General features: G+C 52.1%; 1 protein-coding gene across 1 annotated transcript in view; it reads right to left on the reverse strand.

Annotated features, from left to right (window-relative positions):
• The window catches only part of KCNN3 (potassium calcium-activated channel subfamily N member 3), a 46,968-nt gene extending 19,604 nt beyond the window's left edge, over window positions 1-27,364 (reverse strand). The window contains exons 1-4 of the mRNA XM_088137240.1: window positions 26,235-27,364; window positions 18,396-18,491; window positions 11,417-11,835; window positions 4,138-4,279 (exon numbers count right to left, since the gene is read on the reverse strand). Of these exons, the coding sequence (XP_087993366.1) occupies window positions 4,138-4,279; window positions 11,417-11,835; window positions 18,396-18,491; window positions 26,235-27,026 (1,449 nt within the window). The 5' untranslated portion in view covers window positions 27,027-27,364. The remainder of the gene's footprint in view (window positions 1-4,137; window positions 4,280-11,416; window positions 11,836-18,395; window positions 18,492-26,234) is intronic.

Here is a 27,364-nt window from a genome sequence, read left to right on the forward strand (position 1 = left end):
CAGCCAGATGGATTGTCTCTGCTTCTGATGCTCTTCTATTTTCTTTTTTTAAATTAAAAAAAAAAAGTTGGTTTTTTTACAGGCAGAGAAAGATGTTCGCTTTGACCAGCTGGGCGGCTTTTCTTCCTGGAGACAGCTAAATTTTTACAGCTGATAAATTAAATCCCCCCTCCTTTCTGCAGTCTGAGTAGCTTGTTTCCATCACATGCAGTGTCCTGGCCAAACCAAGCAGGAAAAATAATTGAAATGCCACCTTCGCTGAGCCTGGAAAAGCCCTCAGAGGGCACCCAGTATTCAGGCAGGAAGCAGCCGGTTCAGATCCTGCTGTCTCAGACAAACCAGTTTCAAGGAACCAGGGCAGGCGCGGAAGCTGGAAAAAGCATCGAAGACTGCCAAAGTTTCATTTTTCATGCAGAAGGGTGGACCCGGGGCATGAAGGGGTAAAGGGCATCACAGTTCTATTCACTGGGCATCACCAGATCCGGTGCCAAATCAACGGCCCCAAGTTGCCAAAAGGACCCTCAGAGGACCCTCAGGACCTCCCAATACAGCTCTGGGGCAAGGCAGTTTCCCCTGCAAAGTTGACCCCGAGAGAGACCTTAAGGGTAGAGCAGTGTATCTCAACCTTGGCAACTTTCAGAGGGGTGGACTTCAACTCCCAGAATTCCCCAGAGAGGTGGACAGAGGGAGGGAGGGAGGGAGGGAGGGGGGGGGAGAGAGATAAATGGATGGATTGGATGGATGGATGGATGGATGGATGGATGGATGGATGGATGGATGGATGGATAGATAGATAGATAGATAGATAGATAGATAGATAGATAGATAGATAGATAATGGATGGATGAGATAGATAGATAGATAGATAGATAGATAGATAGATAGATAGATGATAGATAGATAGATAGATAGATAGATAGATAGATAGATAGATAGATAGATAAATAGATGGATGAGATAGATAGATGGATAGATAGATAGATAGATAGATAGATAGATAGATAGATAGATAGATAGATAGATAGATAGATAATGGATGGATGAGATAGATAGATAGATAGATAGATAGATAGATAGATAGATAGATAGATAGATAGATAATGGATGGATAAATAGAGAAGAGAGAAAATCGCAGATGCACGGAGCTCAGTTTTAAACTCCCACAATCCCAACCCCTTCCCACGGCTCTGGAATTCTCGGCAGATTGCAAATCAATTTCCAAAAAGTCAATTTGGCAAGGTCGCCGTCCCCCAGTCGCAACGTATCAGCAGTGCTTGGCGAGCCCTGATGTTTATTCCCATGTCTTTCGCAACCGCTACTTATTTGTTTCCCCCCCCCGGGGGACAACCCCAATCAAGACCATTAGCCAAATAAAAGATAAATGAACACAAGGCAGCGGAGAAGGTTTTTAAAAACGGAACAGCCTCGCTTAATGCAGTGGGCGGACAGGGTGTTGGGGGTGAGTCCCAGCTGGAGACGGGAATCTGGGGGACATCTGGATCCGCTCTGGATCAACTGGAATCAGGGCCGAAACAAGGCCAACCCTTCCAGCGGTTCAACATCCTGTTTCCCATAAAGACCTGCCAGCATTTTTGAAAAACATGCTGGCAGGGAGCAAGGGAAACGACCCTTCTTCTCCTTGATTCGCCTGGGCTGTACTTGAGAGGCAGACTGCTCTTGTATAGGGAGGCTTTATTCTTAGCTAGTAAAGATCCCTGGCTAGATCAGGCCAAACGTGGATTCCCAGCCCATCATATCTAATTATTTGCAGGAGCCAACCCATCTGGTAAAGAAGACCCAGAGATAGGAGATTCTCCCCCCCTTTAATTTATTTTTCCCCCAACGCCAACTTGATTCAGGGGGTCGCCGGCTCGGCCTTCACTCTTGTGCGCCCCCTTCCCTGACGCCGCCCCGAACTAGTATCCATCATCCACTCAATTTCTGGCTCTTTTAGCATTACAGCCCACGCCAATTTTCAAAACAGGGCTGAATCTTTCTTCGGTGTTTGGCATTCGAAGCGGCCACGGAAAAACCTGCTTTCTTTTTTCTTAAAACTTGTATTAAGATATATAAAGAGCACAGTTGAAATACAAATCAGAGACTACAGAAAAGAAGGAAGATACAACTGAAAGGAAAAGACAAAAACTAAACTAGTGAGAACAGAGAAAAACCTGCTTTTGAGGGCGGCGGGTCCCTTTTACAACCCGGTCCAAATAATTCAAAGGCATGGGAAGCCGCTGGTCCCCCAGGGCCTGATCTGGCCTTCCAGGGGCCCCACCCAGCCCATGGGGCCCCGAGGGAAGGCTTTCCTCTTTGCAAACATTCCTGGGGGGCCACAAATGTTGCATCCCTTTGCTTTGGGGCTAAGCACCACCGTGAGCGGCCAGAGGCAGCTTCATCGCGTCCAGCAGCCCGGGAGCGCTCCGGAGCTCCAGCTTGCCAGGTGGAGGCAAACTCAAGAATTCCTGCCCGCGCCGCTATGCCAGGCAATTTAATGTGCATTTCTCCCCCCACCCCTGGCCTGATCACCCTTTCAAGAACGGGCTTTTGACCTTCGTGGTCTCCTTAGCAACCAGGAAGGTAAGGTGGGCTGGTATTAAATGCAATTATCGGGCAGTAATTGCCAGGAAAACGAGGAAGGGCAGAGGTGCGCAGCGGCTGAATAAAAACCAGGACGCCGGAGATGGGCCTTTTCTAAATGTTCGGAGGATGCCAGCAAGCGTAGAAAAATAGATGCAGAGGAAAAGCCTTGCAATCCTCCTCTAGCAGGGCTATCCACCTTGATGGGCCAAGAGCCACATTTGCCCGTTGGGTGATTTTTCAGCCACATCCCAAAGAGTGGGCAGGACGAATGGGGTGTGGCCTGTTGGGAAATGGCTCACGGGGGAGCCTGGGCCTGGTTCCTCCTGCTTGCCGAGCGTCTGTTCCACCTTTCCACTAAAGGTCAAGTTTCTAGTCCTCATAAAGCATCCGTCGCACCAAGGCACGTGAGAGCGGCTTTCGGATACTTGAAGGGCCATCCCAGGGAAGACGCTGTGGATTTGTTCTCTGTAGCGTCGGAGGGTGGAAGCTTGACAGAGGGAGAGCCAAATTCGAATTACGGAGGAATCGCCTAACTGCGAGCGCTGAAGATGAAGCAGTGAAACAGCTGGAGCCATGGGGACTCCGTGCCTGGAGGTTTCTAGCAAAGATTAGAGAGCCTTGGTCTGGGGTGTAAGGAGATTCCTGCCTGGGCGGTGGGTTGATCTAGATAACCTCAAAGATCCCTTCCCACCCTATGATGCTAAGTTGCTTTACACCGAGTTCCCTTGATCCAGCTATCTCGATGCCAGTCCTGCCCCTGTTCACCCCAGGCACAAAGCTGGGTGGTTAGACTAACTATCTTGTGCAAACTACTGTAACTCCACCAACAGTGGGACAGGAAAGAGTTTTAATCTAAAACAGTGTTTCTCAACCTCGGCGACTTTAAGATGTGTGGACTTCAATTCCCAGAATTCCCCAGCCAGCAAGCTGGCTGGGGAATTCTGGGAGTTGAAGTCCACACATCTTAAAGTTGCCGAGGTTGAGAAACACTGATCTAAAAGCAAGGTTGAGAAACTCTGATCTAAAATGGGTGACATGACCCCCCTGTAGTCCTCTGGGTTGGGCAAGCACTATAACCAGGTCAAAAGTCAAACCTGGTTAGAAGTGTAATGGGATGTGGGAAAGACCTTGGGAGACAGGGGGGAGAGTCGCAGCCAAGGGAACGGCCAGATAAGAGACGGCTCAGCCCGCAGCTGCATAATGGGTGGAGAAAGAGACTCAGAAAGGAACCTCCTAACTTCTCAGGCAGTAAAAGAGACGGCGGGAGATTTGCAAGATTCAGTTAATGTAGCCTTACAATAAAATAGAAGTCGCTCATCTGGTCGTGTTTCCTGTCTGGTCTAGCTGGGAAGGCCGACACAAACAAGCTTGTTCCCAAAACCAGAACTTGCCGGCTGACTTAGCGGAGAAATTTCTCCGCTGTGACTACTTTGCATCCTTCCCAGAACTTGGGAGGGTAGAAAGATCCAACACGCCCCAGAGCCGAGCCGGTGCCCCCTTCTGCCCGCCGACCCACGCGTTTTAAAAATGTAAAAACGCCTTTCCTCGCCTTACCATGATTCCGGTGAGCAGACAGACGCCTTTCCCGCAGTACGTGTGCGGAACCATGTCGCCGTAGCCGATGGAGAGAAATGTGATCGAAATCAGCCACATGGCACCCAGGAAGTTGCTGGTCACGTCTTGTTGGTCGTGATACCTACCGAAAAAATACAGGTGCCTGGGGTGAAACTACGCAGCTACGATCGGGGGGGGGGGGCACCAAAACCTTCCTCACCCACCATGATGCCCTCTGGGATGACCAGCTTTCACGGGGAACACGAGGATGCTAAAAAATTCCACGGATATTTGCTTATGTATTTATTTATCTCTCTCTATATATATATTTAAATATATAATTTAAAGTATATATTTATTTACCTCTCTCTCTCTCTCTCTCCCCCCGCCCCCCCAGGTTTTTACACTTCTAATACCCAAGCCCTTGAAATGAAAACGATCTACCTATTGGGGGAATTTTCTGCAAGACCCGCCCGCCCAACCCTCTGGGATTACGCCGGCTTTTCTCTCCGTCTCTGGCTTTATGAGCCTGGTTAATGAATATCGATTGCTCTGCCTTTCCAGCCAGGAAGATAGGTCGAATTTGGGTGAGGTTCCTTTGCAGGTTTTTCTCCAACGGGAAAGGGGCCTCGACAAACCGCTTCGTTCTGCCGAGCGCCGATTAATCATTCCTTTTTTTCAGAGGAAAGGCTCGATCTCGGCTTCCCCAGCCCGACACACGCGAGCCAAGGGGACTTAAAACCTGCAACGATTCACACAACCGTGAGGCAGCAGCAAAGAATTAGGGGTTCCCCCCCCGAGCTCTTTCCTGACATCTTGTCATCCCATTTTCTGCAGTCCAGATCTGATAGCCCTACCCACATTTCCCTAGGAATGAAGTAACAGGTCAGCAACTGGACGCCTCCGGAGCCAGCCTGCCCACTTTTAGCGAGCACCGTTTGGCCCTTCAGGAGGCTACCAAAATGCAGAGAAAGAAATTAGTAATACTTTTCAGGGTTCCCCCCCCCCAGTTCAGGACTAAGACTGAGTCCAGAGAAACAACTGGGGGGGACCACAGAACCAGCATCGCCGTTCGCGAGGCGTCTGCAAAGAGGATAAGCTGTTTGCCCCCAAACCGCCAAAACAATGTGGGTCAAAATATGCCGAGCACCTGATTGCACCCCTTCTTTTTCCACATGCTTCCTCTCACCCCCAACTAGGGAGCTCTAAATTCTCACAGGTGGGGCTATAACACAAAATATGATGATGACAGAGACGGGAGCTGGCTTGGCAGACCCCCCCCCCAACATTTAAGCAAGGAAAAAGACCCTATACTTTCCCCATGCCTGCGCTAAACCTTTGAGACCTCCGCCTGCTTTCCTCTTATTTTTCGCCACCCTGGATACCAACTTCCATTATCCCCAGCCCAAGCACACAACCAGGCAGGGGAACCATGGGCCTCGTTGTGTTGCGAATCCCAAAGGCACACAAAGGGATCCAAGCTGAATGGGTTTCTTGGGGAATGGGGCAAGCTGGAATAGGATCTCTGGGGCCCCGGGGCCCTGATCAGCGTGCCAGGAGCCCCACGGCAAGCAATGGGGTTTCATCTGCGCTGACACTGAACGGCAAGGAAAGGCGGCCCACCCCACCCGCCTCCCGTCTGCAGATCCAGAATTCAAATCCGATCGTCCCTTCGCCGGTCCTGCGGGGCGATGATGGGGTGGGACGAGCCACTTTCGTGGCACGCTTGAAATCAAATAAGCCAGCTCGGCTTACTCTTTTACTAAACCGCAAAGCACGAAGGAGGAAGGAAAATTCAGAAGCACCTGGAGGGAACCCAGTGGGAAAGGCGTAGAGGCAGTGCTTCATATTATCTTCCCTTTCGGGGATCCCCCCTTTCTCCCTGACCTCTCCCACAGCTACTTGGCTGGCCTTAAATTGTGCAGACGGGCAGCAATTCCCCGCCCTGGTCAAGGAGATCTTCTCTTCTCTTCTCTTCTCTTCTCTTCTCTTCTCTTCTCTTCTCTTCTCTTCTCTTCTCTTCTCTTCTCTTCTCTTCTCCCCCCTTTCCCTTTCCCTTTCCCTTTCCCTTTCCCTTTCCCCTCCCTCTTTCCTTTCCTTTCCTTTCCTTTCCTTTCCTTTCCTTTCCTTTCCTTTCCTTTCCTTTCCTTTCCTTTCCTTTCCTTTCCTTTCCTTTCCTTTCCTTTCCTTTCCTTCCCTTCCCTTCCCTTCCCTTCCCTTCCCTTCCCTTCCCTTCCCTCCCCTCCCCTCCCCTCCCTCCCCTCCCTTCCCTTTCCTTTTCCATTCGTGGTGCAGCAACCTGGTAATGGCAGTTGGCACTCAAGGAATCTGGCTGCCAAGGAAGTGCAGGCTTTGAGAGTCTTGCTCTCAAGGACTGGAAGGGCTGTGTGTGTGTGTGTGTGTGTGTGTGTGTGAAGGGCACAACTGCAAAACATCAAGGGCAAAGAGACGGCCCGTCCATTTCTTTCGCTGCAGTTCCGGGCAAGGAAGCAGCGGCCACACCAAAGAGCGAGAAGGGTCTAACAGGGCTGTATCTACAGGGGAAACGCCAAGCCAGCTTAATCATGATTCTTCCAGTGGCACAGCGAAGGGGCCCCAATTTCTGGGCGCTCAGCCCACCCTCCCTGGTTTTCCTCCTGGCACCAAGATCTGTTTTCCTGCTTGTTCCCCAGCAAGCTGTGTCTTTCCCCTTCCTAGCCTCTCCTCCTGAGGGTGCTCGGGGGATGCTCCAATCTCACAGCCAGATCCGTTTTGCAAAGAAGAGGTTCTGGGTTCAAATCCGCCAAGGACGGACAATTTTAAGGCCTGAGGAAGCCTAGATGCAGGTTGAAAAGCTTCAATCCAAATGTCGTTCCTTGTTGCCACAACTCTCTGCCCTGAATCCTGGACAGCACAGCAGAGTTATCCAAGATGGCGTCAATGGTCTTAGGCAGGCCGCTCACTATAAGCCTCCCTCTCCTTACCCCTACAATACGAGAGACAGCAATACAGGCCCGCCTTACAAAGAATTACAGCCTCCCCAAAATGTTAACAGCTTTGAGTTCAAGGCACAAACTTCTGCCTTATAGCATTGACCTAAAACCTGGCCCAGGACAAGTGAAGCTACTGCATGGAAGCATCCGGAAGATGTCACATGGCAGTGTGCGCGCGTGTGTGTGTACAAAACAGACTATGGGGCAATTGATATCTTTTAGGGTTTGCCCCCTGCCATGAAACCTGTAAACCAAAAGCCACCGTCCGTGCAGAAGAAGAACACAAGAACAGAGGAAAAAGACCGGAGTTTGCAGAAGCAGATTCTTGTTGGGGGGGATAAAATAAAAGAATGGAGGGGAGTTTTAACTAGCTGGTCAGCAAAGCTAAGCCATACTGTATTGGTCGGAGAAATGGGAGAAGGGAAAAAAGGGGAAGCGGAAGAGGAAGGGAAAGGGAAAAAGGAAGGGAAAAAGAGGAAGAAAAGAAAGAGAAAGGAAAAAAGAAAGAAAAAGGAAAAAAGAGGAAGAGGAAGAGAAGGGAAAAAGAAAGAGAAAGAGAAAGAAAGGAAAGGAAAAAGAGAAAGGAAGGGAAAAGACAAATAAGGGGAAGGGAGGGAGGGAGGGAAAGAGAGAAAGAAAGGAGAAGAGGAGGAGAAGGGGAAGGGGAAGGGGAAGGGAGGAAGGGAGGAAGGGAGGGAGGGAGGGAGGGAGGAAGGAAGGAAGGACAGAATGGGGTCCTTTATAGAGAGCGCATCACTATGGCTGGTCTCTGGCAAAAGGGGATGCCCCACCCTTAACCTGTTTTCACACAGACCACCAGAAAGACGTTTACGCTGGCAGAAGGCAAGATGGCCCCCCGCCTTCCACATCTCTTCACACCCGTGGGCCCCGAGCAACGCCGCTGCACACACCCCTTCCCCCCCCGCCCCAGTGGCTGAGAACAGGAACCCTCGCAGGGGCCGCCACGCCGCCTCCCCCCATCTCTGCGCCGCCCGCTTGACTCCCCGCCAATTCGTGCAAAGAGCCATTTCGGCAGGCAGGTGGCTCGCGGGTCTCCGCTCCCCGGTTGTTAGGGAGTCCCGCCTACACCCCACGTGGATGTCGCCTCCCCGCACTGTCACTAGCGCATCGTCGAGAAAAGACTCCGAACGTGCTGCGTGTGTCTGTGTGTGCGGGGCGAAGTGTTACACGCTCCTTTCGGCACACCAGCTTGAATTTTCCGGATCGTGCCAGCCTACGGGGAAGGGAGGTTACAAAGAAGATGAATGGGGGGGGGGGCTTAATTCACATTCCCCCCATGACACTTTTTTCCCACCAGCTGAATTGCAACATTGGAAGGGAGAGCAGGAGGGGGGAGTTACGGGTGGGCCCCGATTTAGAAGATTTAGAAGCAACGAAAAGTTTTGCCACCCCCTCTTCAAAATGATCTCCCAGCCACATTTTCCAACCCAGTAACACCCCCCCCCACATGCTTTGCACAACAGCCCCCATGGGCAGGGAAGGGGGAGGGCTTGGGGAAACTAAAAAATTGCTCGGGGGGGGTGGAATTCTGGTTTCCCACGGTTTTTGCTTTCCTGAGCTCTTTTTTGGGGAGGGGGTGGAATCCTAGTTTCAACATTTCTGGATGTCGCACATCCCTACACCAATCGTTCTCACCGACAACATATTGCTGGCCGAGAACGGTGGGCATTGGGGTGTGTAAGGAAGCTGAATGGTATTCGAGATCGGCTGGTTGCTCCAAGATGCCCTCCCAGAGAGAAACAGGAATTGAAGTGGACAGTGTAATGGCCTGGGGGAACGGCCTCGGGAGACAGAGGGAGAGCCGCAGACTGGACATCCGGTGTGTAAAAGGTGGCTCAGCCCACAGAAGGAAAAGGGGCGTGGGAAGCATCTCAGAAAAGACCCTCCCTAGTTTTCCGGAGAGCAAAAAGATAGGAGGAGAGAAACCCTTTCACTCTTGCAAGATTCTCTTAACGGAACCTGATCCTAAAGACCGATGTCTGCCGATGGACGTCACCATCACCAATTCTAATACTTGATCTTGTTTTGTTTTTATTTCTTTTTAATGTGTTTCGGTTTGCAATTCTGGTCCGTGGCCCTCATAAAAATAAAAATTCTATTCTGTTCTGTTCTAATAAAGGTAGAGCTACTACTCCTGGGAATGCTTCTGGTCTGGACTACCTCGCAGGGCTGACAGACGGGGATCAACCGTCCGGGGTACGAGCTGAGCCCAACTTAAGAGCGGAAGCGTTCAGACACTTTCACGCGGGAAATAGAAGTGCGAACTGGAACTGAGAGGGAGGGATTTGGACCGAGCCCCAATGGCACTTCGCTTCTCCGGGTCCAAAGGATCGTTCTCTTTGACATCCATCCATCCACTCTCCAAAGCTTCAACGCCGTTTCTTCTCATCCAAGAATGTGGAAAGGGTCCAGAGCTAACCTCTGAACCTTTCCCCATCTTGGTTCGATCCATCAGAGAGGAGCCTGTCTCCCCAAACCTCCCCGAGGGGCGTATAACCCCCAATTCAAAATCACAATTCTTCTGAGCACACCACACAGCGGGATCCACTTCACGGAAATCCCCGGTTAGGCTCAGTGGACTTAACGTGGTAAAATAAAAACAGGGCCGAACCCCCACCGGTCTCGGCAACACGGATGTTTCCTCTTGCAGCGGGGTCCCTTAGTTATTCCCCGCAGGTTAGAGAAACAGCAGCTCAGGGATAAAGCTCAGCCCTGCAAGCAGAAAGTTAGTCCCTGGTCTCTCGGTTGGAAGGATTTCAGAGAGCAGGATTAGAAGATTAGGGGAAAAAAGCAGCATCAAATAACGATGTGGGTGTATGATCTACCCTTGGGAACGAACTTAGAAGATGCTTCACCCTGAAAAGGTGATGACGTTTTTGCCTCGTAGCAAAACCTTTAGCACTGCAAAGTTTTGCAAGGGTGTGAGGCTGGGTAGGAAAGGAGGCGCACACGCGTGTTTTTGCTTACCCACATCACGCGTGTGTAAAGGGAGGTAGAGTAACGCTCAGCAAATAAAAATTCTCCCGTGCTTCTTTCAAAGGAGCAGAGAAAGTTGGTGAAATTTGAGGGCTGCGACGTGATGGGTGCCTTTCACGCATGGGTTCCTCCAGGGAGCAAGCAACGGACGGGGCCATTTGGGGTAGAAATGTCCAATCTTTCATTATCGGCGGCCAGCTTTCAACACTTCCCTGAAGTCCCAAGGGGAGATCAGGAAGACTTCCAGCGGAGTAAAGATATGCCTCGACGCTGGCGGAATTCGCTGAGCCCTCCCGCGGGAAAATAAACTCAATGCGAGAAATCTGCAAGAAATTCTCAAGCTCCCCGAAAACAGAGTGGAAAAACAGAGGCTTCTTTTGCCAGAGGACAAAACCTCTGAGCGGTTCAACACCGTTCCCGGGTGCAGAACTTTCAAGCCCCAGAGAGACGGGCAGGCCCCTTCTTGGGGGCTGGTGTTTGTCATAAGCAGCTTCATCTGCCTTCATTTTGGCTGGGAACAGAACGGCGTGCAACCTTGATGCACGCCAGCGGGCCTCTCTTGCATATTCCCTTTTCTCAAAGATAACACACATCCGTGCGTGAACAATTGAAGCAAAGCTAGGAAACATTAACTGGGGTCAACGCGTAACAAATGCATAAACCTGGTTAGTGCTGACTTGACTGTGGCGGCTTCAGCACGCCGTACGAACATCACCCATGATGTTTATGACTCGGCCTATAATACAAACCCACCGAGTCGGTTCATTCAGCAGCAAAGTTAAGGGTGGTGAAAAAATTCAGCACAGGTTAAAACTCATCAACGTTGAACCCCAGTTCACTTTTCAGTATTTGCTTTCACGAGAGCGCCGCCTCTTTCAAATCAGAGGATTTTGGGGGGGGGGATATAGTTTTTTTTCCTTCTTATATTAAGATACCCCTATAAACTCTGCTTCCAAATATACACCGACGCTAGGGAGAAAGGTTAAAAAGGTTTCATCTTTCGATTGTCTGTAATTTTCTGTCTTTTTCTAAGCTAGAGCCGCCAAGATGCTCGCCGTTTCTCTTTAAAAATGTTCAGGCCCCCGGTTCTTCCCATTGCTCTCTTTCTCTGGTACATCTGTTTTAAAACGCGGCAACCGATTCTTTCAGGGAACATTGCACCAGAGAAACCATGATCTAAGTCCACTCCCCTTCCCTCCCTCGAGAAAAGGTGACCCAACCCTCGCTTTCGCTTCCTTGGGCGCATCATGCGCCACTCATGCGCGCCCACGAGCATCATGCGCCCCCACGGCCCTCGCGCACAAGCTCACCTCTCACACACGCGCACTGTCCAGGCGGCAATGATCCACAGGGAGATGCTGAAGACCAGAAGGACCGTCCCGGGACAGATGGTCATAAGAGTCTTCATCACAAAACGGGTGTTGAAGTTAATCTTGTTGAGCGCCCCGATGCTGCGGGACGAGGCGTCCGTGAAAAGCTTGCTGTGAAGAAGCATAACCCGGGCGATCAAGTAGAGGCGGAGGAACATGGGGATGGAGAGGATGATGTCCACGTCGGCCTCCGCTCGGGAAGGCGTGTACGAGAAGGCCAGCCGGGCGGTCCAGAAAAACTTGTATTCGCCGGGGATGGGGTGCACGGCGCAAACCAGCATCTCGAGGCTGATGTAGAGGATGCGCTCGTAAGTCATGGCGATCCGCCAGTCGTCGGCCCCGTTGTCAATCACAAAGAGCTGGAGGAGGCGGGGGGGGAAGACACCAAACCAGGTCAGGGCCAAGGTTCTAGTCCTTAAGAAACAACCCCTTCCTCGCTCGCTTTCCCTCCTCCTTTACAACCCTTTCTTTTTTTAAATCGTTTCTAGGAAAAGATTCGACGAGGAGCGTAAGACGTCCGTGCCGAGCGCGAGAAAAAAAAACAGGCAATGTGAGAAAGGAAAAAATGAAGGAAAGAAGATGGAAAAAAGAAAAAAGAGCAGAAAAGAGCAGAAAACATTTTAGAAAATGTGTCTATAAAGAAGCGGCTTCCGATCTTCCTCTTGGCAGTTATACATCCAATTCTAATCAAACCTCTCTTTCTAAGACCTTTTACAATCCTTTCAACACCCCCTTCTTTCAACCCTTCCTTCCTTCCCTGTTTCATTTCCACCTCTTTCAAACTTTCTCCCCTTCCCTTTTATTTACGATTTTATTTATTTATTGAATTTATATGCTGCTTATCTCCCCAGAGGGTGACTCTAAGATCTTTTACAATCCTTTTCTCTCATAGATAGCCAGTGAAATCGATGATCCTCCCCGGTTCCCTTTTTAAATTCACGCAGCGGGCAGCCAAAAAGAAAAGAAAAGAGCCTTAATTATGTCTTGCAGGCAAAAAACAGACCGGCTGCCGGCCCGCTCTTGGCTGGGGATTGGCCATTTCTGGCTGAAAGCAAGCCAAGCTGTATTGGCTGGCCTGTTTTTTGCTGGCAAGCCGGAACAAAATGTCCTTTTGAAGGGTCTGAACAGGTACGATGATGTCAGGGAATAAGCCCCGCCTTGACGCAGCACCTGAAGGAGGGGCCTGAGCAGGGACATCATGGCAGGGCAGGTGGGCGTATCTTCCCTCCTTCTTTCTGACCTTAGATCATGATCTTAAGGCTCACACACCCCACCCGCTCGTCTGGGTCCGTGAGAACTTCAAACATTGCCTGTGGCTGCTGAACTCCCTGGAATCTGCCTTGCCTCTTCCGCCAAAGGCTTCCGTTTTCCCACCTCATGCACAGGGAGCTTGAGAATTCCTTTCCAATTTCTCCCTTCGGAGCTGACTTTCTCAGGGGAGGCTGCAGAGGGATATCCAAGTGGCAGGAGTTGCTAGTTTGGGGGACCCATCTTTCCACTCTCTGCCTGCCCAACTTTCTCCATCTGAAAAAAGCCCAACGGGAAGAAGACTCTAACATGACCGACAGGATGTTCACACATACCTCTTGGCCACCGCCTCGCTACATAAATTATCTCCATCTCAGAAAGATGTTTCAAAAGCAAATGGATCCAGCAAATCCTTATTATTAAAATTTCCATGTCCCCCTCTCTCAGTGAGTCAAGTATCAGGAGAACCTTTCAAATAAAGCTAACCCAAATCCTAAACTTCGAGGCCACGTAATTCTCATTTTAAAAGTTGCTTTTAAACCTTTTCTCCAGCTTTGGAGCTCTGCCATTCAACATTCGGGCTAGAAATTCAGAGTTGAACCTGACGTTCTCCTCCTTGCTAGCTAAGAGGATCTCCAGGTGTGACGTGTCCATTTCGAGGAGGGAGACATCTGGCCCGGACAAAGCCAGATGTTGGGACAGGCAAGACTCCGGTTGATTCAGAAAGATTCTTGGGTTTCTATGTTTTAATTTTTCAGAGAAGGGGGGAAGGAAGGTCAGCCAAAATGCGCAAAGCCCATTTTTCATCCTTGGTGTTGTCATCACCCCTTCCCCACATCTCTCTGTGCGCAGATGTTGAGCCACAAGACTCCCTCTTTCTCGGGCCTGTTTATCCACCCCAGATTCATGCCAGAAACTTGCCTCATCCCAGCCTGGCTGCCTTCCACACCAGATCTGCCCCTCACGTCTGCATTTGGCTTGGAAACGTTTCTGGCTCGTCTTAAGGATCTGGACCTCTTCTCTGGAGGAGCAGGAAGCCCTGGGCCCAAAGTCCGCCAGGAGCGCAAACTTGCCTGCCCAGGGCAACACTGTAAGTCCTGGACCAGGGAGATGAGGCAGAGAAACCTCTGCGCTTTTCCCTTCAGCTGAGATGGGTCCATCTCTCGGTGGCCACAAGCATTGAGAAAAAGAAGGATCCCCCCCAGAGCAAGAACATCCCTCCCAACATTAGCTAAACGGCCGGGACAACAGCAGCCTTAAGGCCTAAGTGATATTTCTTGATACTAATTGGGTGGGAAGGAAGGAAGGAAGGAAGGAAGGAAGGAAGGAAGGAAGGAAGGAAGGAAGGAAGGAAGGAAGGAAGGAAGGAAGGAAGGAAGGAAGGCAAGCAGAGGAAGGCAGGCAGGCACAGGAACAAAGGAAGGAGGAAGAGGAATGACCGTGGCTGAAACTGCCAACGTAACTAAGAGGGGAGCCAGAGTTTGTTCCAGAGCAGCAGAAGCAACGGGCCACGGGGTCAGCAGATGCATTCAGGGCAGTAAAAATACTAGAACCAACAAAAGAGGCTGCGCTTTCGGTTCAGGGAAGCCGAAGCCGTGCACAAAAGGCCGGACCTTCGCTTTGGCCCAAGGCGTTTGCAGCAGTGCCAAAACGTCTTGAAAAACTGCACGCGTCTCGGGCGTCCCCAGAGCCTGCCCGCCCAAGCAACCAGCACCCATTTTAACTTCCTCATCGGCCCCATCTCTCCCCCCGTGACTTTGCCCCCTCCAGCACGAGACCCCTGATCCCTTCTCATGGTTTCTTTGCTCCCTGGGGGCAGAGGTTCAGTGCCCCCCCCAGGAACCCCAAGAAGTGAGGCTGGCATAAAATGTTGACCTTGCAAGAAACACATCAAAAACCTCATTTTGCTGTGGGCTGCTGCGCTGATGGCTGGATCCCCTGCAATTTCTTCCTTTCCGCCGTTCCCCAGCCTCCCCCAAGAAAGAGGGGGGAGAGAAGCAAGCCCAAGAGAAAGACTTGGCCTCTCTTGGGGGGCTCCGGGATACTCAAGCTTCTTCGCCTCTTGAAACCCAGAGTCCCCCCGCCCCTCGAAAAATCTTGGCAGCAAAGCCAGCGAAAAGGGGCCAGCCCAACTCTGAGCACACAAACTCCTCATATATCGAAGGCTGGAGCTTAATGACCTGCTTGGAGACATTAAAAGAGGTTCTTGCAGGAGATGCTCTTGCGCGCCACTGAATTGCATTTCAATTCCCCGGAAAATGTTTGAAATTGCCCAGGGTGAGATGCTAATTGAGGGAAATGGAAGAGAAGCATCGAGGGAGCGAAGGGGCCATGCAAGCCAGGATCCCCTCCTCGGCTTCCCAGAGGGTCGATCCCCCAAACCACCCAGCCCCCTGCCCCTCGAAACATTTCAGATCGGCTTCCCACAGCCCTGACGAGCGGAGATTTGCACCCCCCCCCTCCCCACCACTTAGAGCTTTATTTCCAAGCCATTTCTCGCCAAGACGCTCAAGCTGGGGTGAATTAAAAAAAAAAACCACACTTTTTCCACCTCTGATCTTCACACAGCATGGTTCAAACCTCCGCCGCCGAAGTTGCAGAGCAGGCTCCTTTATGGCTTTTCTGATCTTGGATGGTTTCGGCCAGTGAGCGGGGTGGGGGAACCGCTTTGGCCGGGCTAACCAGCACCTGCCGGGGCTTCTGCAAACATTAATTGCCAAGAAATCCAGTTCTGGGGCAAAATGGTGCCCACGCGAGAACTGGCTGTTGCAAGCAGTTCATGCGTGGCAAGACCCCCCCCCCCCCGCAAACCCACCGCCTTCCCAGCCAGCAGCCTAATTTGAGGAATGCAAAAGATTTTAAACTCTGAGATGGATTTCTGCAGTTCTAGCAAAGAGGGAGAGGGGGATGCCAGCGTGCAGGAAAAAGTCTGGGCATTCAGATGGGGTGAGGGTACCCCGGCTGAGTTTTGCAGATCCTGGGACGAGGCCAACGTGCAAATCCAGCTTGCCATAATATATTTGGAGCAATTTCAATAGCCCGTAGAGAAAGGGCGTGTCATTTCCTTTGGTGCTGCCCAGCCCGCCACAGTGGGAACAACAAAGCACGGTGGCCACACAGAGCACAGCCGTGAATAATACTTATTTATGTTCCTAAGAAAATCCAGAGACTCCGGGCTGAGACAGGGAAGCAGGGAATGTGTTGATGGTGGTAGGAAAATAGTTGACCAGAGGCAGGGCCTTGGGGACCGCAAAACCAAACATTGGGGGGGAAAGGGGACCAAGCAGCAATCCACAAGGTTGATGCTAAGGCACAACCTTGTGTGTGGTGGCTTGGGGTTTCCAGAGGGGTCTCCCCAAGACGCGGGATCCGATCGACCGTGTCTGGTCCTCAGAAGCGGAACAGGATCCGGCCTGGTTCTTACCAGGAAATTGGAAAAAAAAAACCACGGATCCAAAGAAGAGCAAGGCCAACCTTCTTTGTGCTGGGGGAAAACTGCGAGAGATGCGTCACCGCCTGGCTTTACGCCTTTGAAAAGAAAACTTTCCATTTTTATCTGAAGAGGCTTGGCCTTTTGAACTCGGGTTGTTTTTAGCTGGATAATTAAGCGTGTTTTCCATGCAGCTTAAGCGCAGGTTGATGGCCCTTTTGTCAGCTGCTTTGGGAAGTCTTTGTTCCGAAGGCAGAATATAAATTTCTTCAACCCAGGCGCTAACCGACTATCAATTGTCACCCGGTTCCTCCATGGGCTTGCAAAAATTCGCCCCCTCTTCCCCTTCTCGGGTGCAAAGCTTTCCCAACCTCGAAAAGCCGAAGAGGCAGCGATGGTCACCCTCCCGGTTCCTAGCAGCTTCTGCGCTGCACTCTGCACGTGCCCAGAGGTACGGCCTTTTTCCGGCAACCGGGAGGGAAAATGCAGGAATGACTAAGTCGACGTCAGGAATAGACCCCAGGAGGGTGGGGGGGCATTGAAACCCCCTCCCTGATATTGCAACTGAAGCCAACCGAAAGCAAGAAGCTTGAATCAAGCAAGGATGGGTTTGAGTGATCCAGAAGTGAAAGTCACTCTGGTGGGCTGTTCCTGTAGCCATGGAGACCCACAGCTGTTGGGTGGGATGATGGGGGAGCTCCAGAGGCACTGGGTCTCCGCAGAGCCTGGGGGTTCATCCAGGTTGAAAAATCCCCCTTCCCTTGGACGTTCAGGGCCCTGGGATGGGACAAAATCTCCACGTGCTGGGGGCAAAATATGTCATGCCTGCCATGCAGCAAAGGAGGAACAGAAATGTGCCATCTAGTGTGGGTGCCCAAAGTTGCATCGGGCACAAAGCAAGCCATGCCCCAAAGACAGACAGACAGATAGACAGATGGTAGATAGATTTTTTTGTGTGGGGAGAAGAACGAGGCAGGCAGGCGGGCCTTTCTGCAGAATCAGAAAAAACAAACCCGCCGATTAATTCTTTTCTGGCACCCCAGGGTGGGCCTGCGAAGAAGCACAAACCGTGCTGCTCAACTTTTGCAGAAGCGAAATGCAGCGTGGAGCTCTCTCGAGAAGCGAGAAACCCCCGCCTCGGCCCAACGTGGAATGCAACTCACGTTCCGGATCACGCGAGTTGGATTTGCACCTGCCCAGCGCAAGCCGGTGAGCCCCGTGGCGGCTTGAGGTGTCGTGCAAACCGAGCTACGGATCTGCCTGCTTTGGGGTCGGTGTGCACGTTTTTCTCTGCCAGAGAGAAAAAACTCAGGCCTTGAATGGAGCTTGCTAATAAATTAAACATATTTTCCCACTGAGGTCAGCCATCCTCTAGATCTATCGATCTATCGATCTATCTAAATTATTTATCCATCAATAAACTCTCTCAAATATCTTTATTATCCATCCATCCAATTTATCCATCAATAAACTCTCTCTAAATATCTGTCTATCTATTATCTATCAATAAACTCTCTCAAATATCTTTATTATCTGTCTATCATTATCTATCTATCTATCTATCTATCTATCTATCTATCTATCTATCTATCTATCTATCAACTCTCTCAAATATCTTTATTATCTATCTATCTATCTATCTATCTATCTATCTATCTATCTATCTATCTATCTATCTACATTATTTATCCATCAATAAACACTCCCTAAATATTTGTCTATCTATCTATCTATCTATCTATCTATCTATCTATCTATCTATCTATCTATCTATCTAATTTATCCATCAATAAACTCTCTCTAAATTATCTCTATTACCTATCATCTATCATCTAGATATCATCTCTCTGCTATCTATCTATATCTGCTATCTATCCATCCATCCAACTAAAGAATTCCCTTTATTTTCAGTATCTTGGGGTGCGTGCTGATTCCTACGTGGTCGAAACGCAGAGGAGGGCCGGTGTCAGAACGCCCGGCTTTGCAGAAGTAAAAACCCCCCTAAGGAAAGAGAGGCCGGTCGCTCCATCTGAACCCAGCTGGATGCTGCCAGAGAGATCGAACAAGACTAGAACGCTTTAAACCCTCGAAAGGAAAGATGCACATCAATGCAGCCCCAAATGAAGAACCCAACTGAACCTCCAACAGCCCCACTGCCGTTCCCTGGCGTTTCAGCTCGGCTGAAACCCTAAAAAAACAAAACAGGTTCAAACATCTGATGACATTTGGCGTCTGAAATACCTGAACTTCCCGGGTGTGATATGCAATGATCAGCCCCAGTAAAATTGCAGTGGAGAGGCTAATGAGACACTTCAAGGCCAGGGAGAACATTGAACCCTGCGAGGGGGAGAAAAATAGGAGATTAGGTTGTGATCTGATGAATTATATTGTCCCCAAATGGTCTGATCCCCCCCCAACTTCAACCCCTCCAAACTTCAAATCCTATTCTATCCGATTCTATCCTATTCTATAGGGAGTCCTCGTTTAATGACCACAATTGGGACCGGCAACTCGGTTGTTAAGCAAAGCGGTCACTAAGTGAAACCGTGACTGTGCTTATTATCTGACTTCCGCTTTCCTTTGCTTTACAGGCCTGTGAAGATCATAACCGTGAGGACCGGTTGTAAAGTTACTTTTTCATCGCCATCGTAACTGTGAATGGTCGCTAAACGAGGCAGTCACTAATCAAGGACTGTCTGTATTCTCTTCTATCCCACTCCATCCCATTATACCTGCCACAATAATTACAAGCAAAACAGATCTTTCAATAAAACGTCCCAAGTTGGAACTACAACATACAGAGTTCTAAAACCCGCAAACGGGTCAACACCATACGGACCTCTTCACTCGGTTAAGAGTTTCCGGAAGGCCAGGACAAGGCACCCAAGCTAATTTCCAGCAGGGAAATGATTTCATTTCCATAAAATAGGAGGGTTTTTACAGGATTTTTCCAAAGGCAGGGGGGACCGAAGAGGCCGCGAAGGGCAGAAGTTTTGCGTGCCCCGCTTGTTGAGCGTGGCGACCCCCTGCGCCAGAAGCGAATGCAATTTCCATCCATCTTGTCATTGATTAAGTGCGGATCTCCGACAAGGTTTGGAACACGGGGATTTTTTTCGAAAAGAGAATTGGTTTCTTTGTCTAAAGCTATCTGCATTCTCCTTCACTCGCTCTCCACCCCATTAACCCAGACTATTATTTCAGTTATAAAAAGGTGCTTTCTTTTTCTAGAGCGAAACAGGGTTTGGCGATCGTGGGTTAATTTTCTCCCTGCACTGCCCCACGTTCGCTTTGGATGAAATCCCCCCGAAGCCGCATCGGACGTTTTCGGCGTTTCTTCGACCCTTGCCACGCAAGACGTCTCACGAAGAAGGCATTCTTGCCATGCTCAGGGGCTACTCAGGGGCTCCTTCCCCAGAACGGCACCTGTGATGGCTAGCAACGGCCGACGAAAAGCGAACGCTGATTTGAAAATGGCCATCGTTACATTTTTAAAAAACGGCCGGACAGCTAATGAAAAGAGGAACATTTAAAAGCTGTTCTCCGTTCAAGGGGAAGGCCCTCTGGACATGCTCAGGAGCACGGCTTTGGAAAAAGCTCTCGGGCAACCTCCCGCCCTCCCGGCTGCCTCTTTGAACCATCGGACAGTTTGCTGAGACTCAGAGGCCGAACGGGTTTCCAGTAGTGCTTTCCAGAAAACAACTGAGAAGTCCTGCAAAGCAAAGCAAGAAAAGCTGGTAACCATTTGCAAAATCAAATCAAATCAAATCAGGACCAAGGTCTCCTCCAGGAATTGAAAGAACAGTTCTGTGTGCTTCTCGCACGCTGACCATCGATTTCCGCCAGCTAGAAAACAGAAGAATAATATCCCTCTGGAGAGGCAGTTCCCCGTTGACCAAAACAAACCAAAAACATATAAATCTCACTCACGCGCGGACAAAACCCCATTGTTGTGCGGGACCCGCCATCTCCAATTTCTGGCCCAAGTTCTCACGCTCGCGTGTGGGAGGGCCCAATTAGTGACCTTGGTTCAAAGTGAGCAAAATGAACAGAACGAGCGAGGGTAAACAGTCGCGCCACGATGGCATTCCCCCAGCTTCAGATCCACGGGCGGAAACCTGCCCTTTGCCAAACTCGCAGCGGCCAAAAGCAGGGCCGTTCGTCTATTCGCCTGGAAGCGCTTCGGCTCACCCTAGGCGGGCAGGGCACAGAAGAGTTAGGGGAATCGGTTTATTGGGGGGCAGAGGGTCCCATTAAAGCAGCCGAGCTGGATTCTTTGGCCACGTGACCTACAATCCACAAAACGCAGGGCGGGCCAAGATGTTGAGACGTCAAAAGTTGGAGTTGAACCTCAGAGAGCATCTAGTCCAGTGTGGTCCAAACTTGGCCACTTTAAGATGAGTGGACTTCAACTCCCAGAATTCCCCAGCCAGCATGGCTGGCTGGGGAATTCTGGGAGTTGAAGTCCACTCATCTTAAAGTGGCCAAGTTTGGAGAACACTGATCTAGTCGAACCCCTGAGGTTTGCAGTTGAGGCAATGGGGTTGTTTTGTTTGGGCTGAGTTGGCAACCGGGCAACCCAGCTGCCACGCGTGGCAGATCGTGACAGCTAGCTGGGCACGATGCACCAAAACAGCCCAATGGAGAGCTGACTCGACAAACTATCATCGACGGAAACCCTGGCTTACAGGGCTGTTACGCTGGATGTTGGCCAACGCCTTCCGCCTTGGCTTCCGAGCACAGGGAAAGGAACACCGAGAAGATCGCTTTGGGGCTGCATTGCTCTGGTTTGGCCCCCTAACCCTGGCCAAGCACCCCCTTTTCTTCGGTTTGGAAAGGGGGGCCGACGCTTTGCAAAATGCAGCCTTCAGACCTAACTTTTTTCAACAGCTTTCTGCAGGCAAGGAGTCTTCCCGATCTGTCGGGAGCAGAGCCAAATCTCCCCCCAGCCTGCCTGGCCCGGTGCCATCGCCTGCCCTCCCCTCCGCCCCCGCTGGAAGGGAATTCTTCGCCCGCCCTGGGCACAGCTGTTGCCGCTCCACCGCCCACACAAGGGTATCCCTGCCAAATAAGCAACGGTTTTTCTAACACAACAGGGCTGACCCACAAGGGGGGGGGGAGGAGATGTGGGGGGGGAGGCAGGCCATCCGTATAATTCAGGATTGTTGATAGTTTGGGAGCTGACTTTTCCTCTAACCGTAAATCAGGCAGCTTCAGCCTAGAGCAGGGTTTTCCCAACCTTGGCCATTTGAAGATGGGTGGACTTCAACTCCCAGAATTCCCCAGCAGCCCCCCCCCCCACTAATTCCCCATATCTCCTACATTCTTGCACTGTGTGTCGAACAGCAGATAAAAGCACTGATTTAGAACAAAACTCCCTTGAACGGCTTGGCTGGGGAAAAGAACCTAAGAGGGTGATCTGGGGGCTGGAGGAGGAGGAGGAGACCCACCTTCAAGTCTTATCACCGGCTACGGGGGAACTTTGGGCCCGTCTCTCCCTCCCCCGAGCCCAGCCTACTCCACAGGGTTGTTGTGGGGCAAAGTAGGAGGAGAAAGTGCAGTAGCTTGTCTTTTCGTTTGCTTATTTGCTCTGAAAAATACTGTAAACTCACATAAAGCATCTTGGGCTGTGTTTCTCAACCTTGGGAACTTGAAGATGGGTGGACTTCAACTCCCAGAACTCCCCAGCCAGCCAACTCCAAGAATTCTGGGAGTTGAAGTCCACCCATCTTCAAGTTCCCAAGGTTGAGAAACACTGGCCTAAATTACATCAATCTTCCACCCTCCAGCCCAGAAAGTTTTACTGCCAGCTCCAGATGCTTTAGAAGAGAAACCGAAGGGCATCTTTGTCCGCACATGATCTCTTCCAAAGACAAACAGGTCACCTTGGTCCACTGGCTAACACTGGTCTCCCGAACGCGGCGCCACCACCTGCCGAATCGTGGTTTCTGAATAAACCCTCATGGTTTGCACTTCAGGCCCCTGGAGCTCACCCAGGACACTCGGTCGGGGGGGCATCTTATTTGGGAGGGCTGAAGAGACTTTGGGGGCTTTGGGAAGGAGGTCGTGGGCACCTTCGCAACATGGCTGCTGGGGGATTTCACCTTTATAAGCCCTGTTTGCTTTTTTTACTGAGCAGGTGGGCACGCTTGCCCGCTAATCTTGGGGGCCGCCTCCTCCTAATGTTCACTTTCTCTGCCCCTTTTAAATTAAAAGGAGGCTTAAAGATGTTTAAAAGCTTAGCGGGCACCAGATGTGCTCACCTCCCTGAGCATCATGGTTTCCAAGCCACATTGGCCCAATTCCCCAAACCACAGATAAGCAAACCCCACGTTGGCTTAAGCTGGGTTCGTACCATGTACCGGGAGGCTGCGATTTCGGAAGGAAACCCCAAACCCACGTGTTTCTCTCCGTCTTTCTCAACCATCTGCGCTTAGCTGAACCTTCTCATTCTGGCCCTGCCCGTTGGTAAAAGAGCCATCTGCAAGCCCGAAGGTGCTTCTGAGCATGGACCGAGCGATCTTTCCCCCCTTCGCCCCTGGGCACCTGCAGCCCGCCCACCCCCATTGAAGAACTCCACACCACCGCTGACCCTCTTTTTCCAGCCAAATCTTTTCAGCCACACATCCAGCCCCCCTTCTTCCTGAACCCCCTTTTTCTCGTTTTAGCAGAACGCTTGCAATTCTGTTCCTGATCGGCCCACCGGGCACCAACTCCAGAGACTGGAGCTACAGTTTTAGCAGGCCAGGTGGGAAAAGATGCCACCCTCTTACACAGCATGTCTCGATCAAGAACTCCCCCCCCCCATTTATGACTGGGGGAATATCTGCGCTAACCCTTCCCCAAATACCCATTTTGTCCTGGGGGGGGGGGGGAAGAAGCTACAGACCCAGCCACGTGCCAGCTACTCAACAAATCCCAATTTTTGCACCATGGAGGAACCCCCCTGCCCCCCCACAGAAAGCCAATTTAGAAATCAGGCCCCAATCCTGCACTTTCCTACCACTTGGCCTTAACTTTACATTGTACAATGTACAATAACACAAGGACCATTTTGCAGAGTTGGGTGGGAAAATGCTGGCCGTCGGGAACCATCCTGCTTCCCGGTCTATCTTTATCGTTCCAGGCAGATGAATTGATCAATAACGCCCAGTTGTATCTGGTGGGCTAGGTTTGGCTCAGGGAAGCGGAGGAACGCAGGGAGAAATAAGGCTGAGATTGGACAGGTGTAGCACGCCAAATCCTTCCAGCAGATGGAAAACCTGGCCCCAGCCTCGCAGCGGCATTCATCCCTCAAGACTGACATATTATGGACCGGCCAAAGAAAAATGGAAAGGGCCAGTTTAAAAAGACACCATCAGTCCCCAGCCGGACTTCAGCCTTCCTTACAGAATTCACTCCATCCGCCGGGAATCCTAGAGGTCATGCAGACCAACCCGCTGCTCCACAGTTATGGGGCTGTCTTCAAATATCTGAAGGGTCAATCATAGAAAAGAAAGAACAGGCTATTCTCCCTTGCTGATGGCAGGAGAAGGACCCTTGGGTTAAAATTACAAGGAAGGAAACCGAGCCTAGATGTCAGGAGGCTTTCTAAGTTGTCAGCCAATGGAACAGACGGCCACATTCTCTTCCCCGGAGGTCTTCAGAGGCTGGAAGTCAGAGATGCTCTTAGTACACTGTTTCTTAACCTTAGCCATTTTAAGCTGTGTGAACTTCAGCTCTCCGAATCCCCCAGCCAGCATGCAGAAACTGAGATCTCCCACGGTTGCTCCTTTTTAATCGCTATTTATTTAAAGCAACATTTTAACATCAGGGATGGGCCCTCCGTGCCTAGCTTAACACAAAGCAGGTGATCAGCATCGTTCATTTTTATTAATTTATTGTTATTTATTTATATTTCAAATTTAGATACCTCTAAATTGCCCCTCCATGTGGTTTCTCAACCACATTTTGTTAAAGAGGCCGCTTGAGACGGTCAGTTTCAGAATTCCAGCTGGTCAATTTGATGGTGCTGATTCACCCATTCCTCACCTCGCTCCCATGATTATCCCACATAAAAAATACTGGTTACAGCTGCTACAGCATTTGGGGAATGAAGAGACTTCCATAATTATCTCCCCAATATTTCTCCAGAGCTGAGCTGGTCGGCAGAGGAGTTGGGCCACCCAACACCCTAAATAAATAAACTCTGAATGAATAGCTGCCATAATTTCTATCCAAGCCTGTTGTACAAGCCAAGATGTGTTGGGCTCTACAGAGAGTGCCAAGAGACCATGGTAAACCATGATGGGAGATTAAACTGGCCTGCTTGTGGGGTAGGAATTCTCAAACTGTGGATATCAATAGCAAATTGGGGGAGGGGGGTGAAGGTGCAATTTTGTCCTAAACCTGATCAGGCTTGTGCAAGGAAAGAGGAGCAGGGTCAACACCCAGTTTGGAGAAGCCCTGTGAAAAATAGATTAAACTACTAGAAAGCAATTTTTTTCCTCATCCAACAGCAAGCAGGAAGCAAATTATTTGGTGAATTTGCACATCTTTGCATCAGTCTTGACTCCTGGCGACGGCCTGAACAAGTCCCTGCATTTCCTTGACAGGTTTGGACTTTGTCTTCTTCTTAGGGCTGAGAAGGGGGGCCACCCAGCTGGCTTTGCATCTCAGGCAGGACTAGAACTCAGATCTTCCAGCTTCTAGTGCAATCCCTTGAACCAATAAACCACTCTGGTTCTCCACAAAGATCCTGCCAACTCATTTCTCATTCTTAGGGTGTCACCAAATGGGGAACATTGGCTTTATTAAGACACCCCAAGTTTTATGTCAGTGACACAGCGCAATCAGGGACTCGGATGCGTACAGCCCCTGACCCCCCCCCCCCAGCCATTTAAAATCTGCATCAGGAGTCCCAGGATTGTAGTGGCTAAGAGGAAAAAACAAGAAGCTGGATTAATGCCAAAGGGAAGGAAAAGGGCTGTTCCAAAATTTTGAGCCAACGCGTGGCCGATGCCAGCTGTTTTGGGGGAAAAAAAACGTGTTGCCCCAGGATGTTCCTGCTTCACAGAAAACCTTTTCCCCAAAAGAACAGGCAGATTTTCCTATCCATCCAGATTTATTCCTTCCTTCCTTCCTTGCCCCGTTAGAGATGAACCCCGCCTTTTCTTCAGGAGCGCCGGGGGGGGGGTGTATTTACTTCTCCTTCCTGCTGGGTCTCCCCACAACAACCCTGCGAGGGAGGGAGGGAGGCTGGCTGAGAGAGAGAGAGAGGCCGCCTCATTCATCCCCACCAGCTGGCAATATCCTGAATATCTACAACAGGCGGGGACAACAGGGGGAGTGTGGTTCACACACCTGGATAGTGGCAGGTGGCAGGTTCGTGTTCTTCCTGTTTTTTCAAGCGCGGAGCCAGAACACTAGCTGGGAAAACCCGTCTCTTTTCCTACCAGTGTCCAGCTAAAGCCCCCCCCCGCCCCCCAAAAAGCCACACAGAATATGCCAGGAACAGCTACAAGGAGCAAAGACCGTGACTGAAAGCCCACCACCCCTTTTCTCTCCCAGTTCTTCCGAGGGGGGAAAGGAAGGGGGAAGCCAGGTAGAAAAACGTTATTTCTTCACCGCAGGGAAGCTGAGCCCCCCCCCTTTCCTTCTATCTCCCCCCCCAACCTCTCTTATCCAAGAGCTATAATCCGTGGTCGCCTTGGAGATGGGAGGGAAGCGCCCAGCTTGCCTTCATGGGGGGGGGGGAGTTGGGGAGCAAAAGGGAAGGAGGTCTTTTTCTTTCCACGCCCCCCGCCCACCCCCCGGATTTAGCCCCGCTTCCAGACGCACCGCCCAAGGCAGCCAAACTTATGGGGAACTGCCGCGCGCCAAACTTTGGGGGGGAGGCTGCTAAAAGAGGGGAGCCAAGGGGGGGATGCTCGGCTCTTCTCTCTCCCGCCCCCCCCCGTTCAACTTCGGAAAGAGATGGGGGGAGGCAGAGGAGAGCCGCCCCGCCGATGCTGCGCCTGCCCAAGCGAGGCGCGCTCGGGGGAGCCCCCCGACGCGTTGCCCGCCCCCCCGCGCCGCCCCCGCCCCCCCCGGCCGCCTGCCTACCTTGGAGTACAAGCCCCAGGAGAGCTCGGTCTCGATGACCATCACCACGATGCCGAACATGCCGAAGATGAGCGCGTAGTCGCTCAGCCGCTTGCGCTTCTCGAAGAGGGCGCGCCGGTGGCCCAGCCGGTAGCCGATGTTCTGGTTCTTGCGCTTGGCCGCCTTGGCGAAGGGCGGCCCGGGGGCGGCGGCGGCGCCGGCGGCGGCGGCCGGGGGGGGCTTGTGCGCCGCGCCGCCCGGGCCGGCCGTGTTGGGGCGCGGGTGCGGGTGCAGGAGCCCCGCCGGCGAGTGGTTGTCCTCCCGGGAGATGACGATCTCCGGCGGGGGGGCGCCGGCGCCCAGCAGTTGCAGCGGCTGCGCCTCGGCGGCGTCCGCGGCGGCGGCGGCGGCGTCGAGCAGGTTCCGACGGGAGGCGCTGAGGCGGCTGAGCGGCTTCATGACGCCGCCGCTGTACTTGCACGAGCTCATGGCGATCTCGGTGAAGGGGTTGCTGTCCCGCCGGTGCGCCAGCGGGCTGGCCTGCCGGTGCTTGCCCGGCCCGCCGCCGCCGCCGCCGCCGCCGCCGCTGGAGCTGGGCGAGTGGCCCGGAGCCGCCCAGCAGGGCTCGCCGCTGACGTTGGGCTGGCTGCCGTGGCGGGAGGCCGGGCGCAGGGCGGCCACCGGGGGTGGGGCGCGCAGGGGGCCCGCCGGAGCCGGAGCCGGAGCCAGGCTGGGGGGCGCGGCGGGCGGGCGCGGCTCCTCGGCGGCCGGCTCGCCCCCGCCCGCGTCGTGGAAGGGCGCCGCCGGCTCCATCCTCCGCCGCTGCCTGGCCCTGGCCCTGGCCCTGGCCCCTGCCCCTGCCCCTGCCCCGGCTCAGCGCGCTGCCCGCCGCAGGGCAGGGGCGCCCAAGCCGGCCCGGGGGTGCCCAGCCTGGGCTGGCGGCGGCGGCGGCGGCCGGGCTGCCAGCGGGCGCGACTGGCAGCTCCCTGCACGCTCGCCGCTCGCGCGCGCGCCGCCAGCCAAGCCCCCTGCCCGCGGCGGCCGCTCATTGGCTGCCGGAGGAGCGGTCGGGCTGACATCACCCCCCCGCCGCGCCCCCTCCCCAAAGGCGGCCGCCCGGACTGCGCCTGTGCGCCCCGGCGGCACCACGG

This window comes from Python bivittatus, unplaced genomic scaffold (assembly GCF_059951505.1).
Source record: "Python bivittatus isolate LINGU-HERP-01145 unplaced genomic scaffold, Pbiv_v1 ctg000180_np1212, whole genome shotgun sequence".
In the NCBI taxonomy this organism is placed as follows: Eukaryota; Metazoa; Chordata; class Lepidosauria; order Squamata; family Pythonidae; genus Python; species Python bivittatus.